General features: G+C 32.7%; 1 protein-coding gene across 1 annotated transcript in view; it reads right to left on the reverse strand.

Annotated features, from left to right (window-relative positions):
* Nucleotides 1-1,174: 1,174 nt before the first annotated feature.
* Nucleotides 1,175-2,303, reverse strand: part of ESCO1 (establishment of sister chromatid cohesion N-acetyltransferase 1) — a 69,478-nt gene continuing 68,349 nt past the window's right edge. The window contains exon 8 of the mRNA XM_012652085.1: nucleotides 1,175-1,487. Within this exon, the coding sequence (XP_012507539.1) occupies nucleotides 1,340-1,487 (148 nt within the window). The 3' untranslated portion in view covers nucleotides 1,175-1,339. The remainder of the gene's footprint in view (nucleotides 1,488-2,303) is intronic.

A 2,303-nucleotide genomic window follows, 5' to 3' on the forward strand; every position in this document is an offset into this window, starting at 1 on the left:
AGACCCTAAATTTTAGCCAGTTTTCAGTGATAATATGATCATTCAGCTTATAAAAATAATCTTAAGTTAAACCATAGTGGTACTTTATTCTTGGGCTATGACCCTCTATTTCTTTGAAAGATCAGAAAAGTACCATGTTACCAAAATAATCTTTTGGAAATAAAGTTCAACTGATTCACTGCTGACATAATGATCCTTTGGCACACTGGTGAAAACTACCTTTAGGAAGCCAGTATTTTAATATTTCAAGGTATCAAACCAAAGAAACTCCCTGAAAAAGCACAAATGACAACACACCATGATCTTAGTACATTTGTCACTTAGAAAAGCTATCAAGTATTTTATTATTTTATTCTACATTATATACAGGTCATAAAAGGCCACAGCAGTTTTTCAACATATAAACCCTTTAAAAGTAGAGGGCACTATGAAGGATAGACAAGTATCAAAATGAAGTCCAGTAATGAGGGCATATACTCAGTGCAGTATTTCTGAGGAATAACAAAGCAGATACCAAGTCATCCATATTCAGTTTGCAACTATTCCATAGGTTTTTATGAACCTCTCTGAGATGTGTTAACAGCCTACGTGTGCCAAGTTGCCACTTATTAAAAACAGTGAAACCAGAATGAAAGAATAATGAACTTAGAGGGTACTCTTCCTAATTCTAGTCAAGCTTTCCAAGAAGGAAAGCCTCAATTCTCCACTTCTTCCTGCCATTAAAGATAAGAAAAAAAGAAATGGAAAAGCTCAATATTCCAATTTTTCCTGGTCATTTGGAGCTTTCCTTTTCTGTATGTGTTTCTTCAAAGCATACTTCAGGCCTTTTAAAAATTAGCTTCAAATTCCTAAACACATAATATTGCACCCTCCTTGGATAATAACTTAAAAACATTGGTTTCCACTCTGTGAAAATACAATCTTTAAACCTATAACTGGTATCAGCAGATCAATATAAAAAATACAGTACCAAGCTACACTGGTATATTTCCATATTAAGAACTTCAAAATATACTTATCACTGAGACCATAGTCCTTGCATTAGTTTTCAGTCCACTATGAACAATTATCTGCTGCATGTAAACATGTCTAAATAACTATAGATAAAATACATCAATCATAAATTTCTGTAAAAGATAATAAAATATCTTCTTTAAAAAACAAAACAATAATAAGCTATTACTGCATTGTTTCCAATTTTATGAAAATGGAACAACCATATGGTTGTTGCCAGTCCTGAGTTCATTGTAACAAAAATGGCCCTAGTTCCTGGTTAAAGTCAGCAACCAATCCATTCTCTTCAACAGATGTCTTCTAGTACTGTAGGCAAGAATTTGTTTTAGGTGCTATTCTGTCCATTAATAAAATTATATACCAGAAACTGACCAGTGCCACAGTACTGTGTCGCAAACAGTTTTCCATCAGGAGTAGGATCTGAGAAAGCAATTTCTTCTTTACTCAAATATGAGCCATATATAAAGTTACTCCTATTAAAAAAAAAGGGAGGGAGAGTGTGGAAGGTTAAAAAAAATTAGTATTATTTCTAATCATTAAAAACTGGAATAATCTGTCAAATATAATTTCTCTAGAAAGACTTTTTAGGTAATGTATATGTTCGAATTTGTTGAAAATAACTGTTCAACTAAAATATTATCAATAATGTGAGGTTAAAACTTTTTAATAGAAGCAACAATATAAAAACAGTTACCCAGCATCATTTCCTCATAAAAACACTCAACAACTAAGAATAGTAAGAACTTCCTCAACCTGCCCAAGGGCATCAAGGAACTTCAGAGTTAATGGTGAAAGACTGAAAACTATTCCTCAAAATCAGGAACGAGATAAAGCTGCTCTTGCTTCTTCTATTCAATACTATACTGGAGGTTCTAACCAAAACAATTACATGAGGAAAAGAAATAAAAAGCATCCAGGTTGGAAAGAAAGAAGTAAAACTATCTATTTTACAGATGACATGACATTGTACATAGAAAATCCTAAGGAATTCACAACAAAACCTATAAGATCTAATAAATGAGTCTGACAAGGTTGCATATTCAAGAGTGATATTCAAAAATCAATTGTTTTTCTACACATTTGTAATGAACAATCCAGAAATGAAATTTAGAAAAAATTTCATTTGCAGTAACATTAAAAAATAAAATACTCGGGCATAAATTTAACAAAAGTAGTACAAGACTTGTAAACGGAAAACTATAAAAACATTGTTGTAAGAAATTAAAGACCTAGGCCGGGCGTGGTGGCTCATGCCTGTAATCCTAGCTCTCTGGGAGGCCGAGGCGGGC

Source organism: Propithecus coquereli, unplaced genomic scaffold, assembly GCF_000956105.1.
Source record: "Propithecus coquereli isolate 6110/MARCELLA unplaced genomic scaffold, Pcoq_1.0 Scaffold38, whole genome shotgun sequence".
Taxonomy (NCBI): domain Eukaryota; kingdom Metazoa; phylum Chordata; class Mammalia; order Primates; family Indriidae; genus Propithecus; species Propithecus coquereli.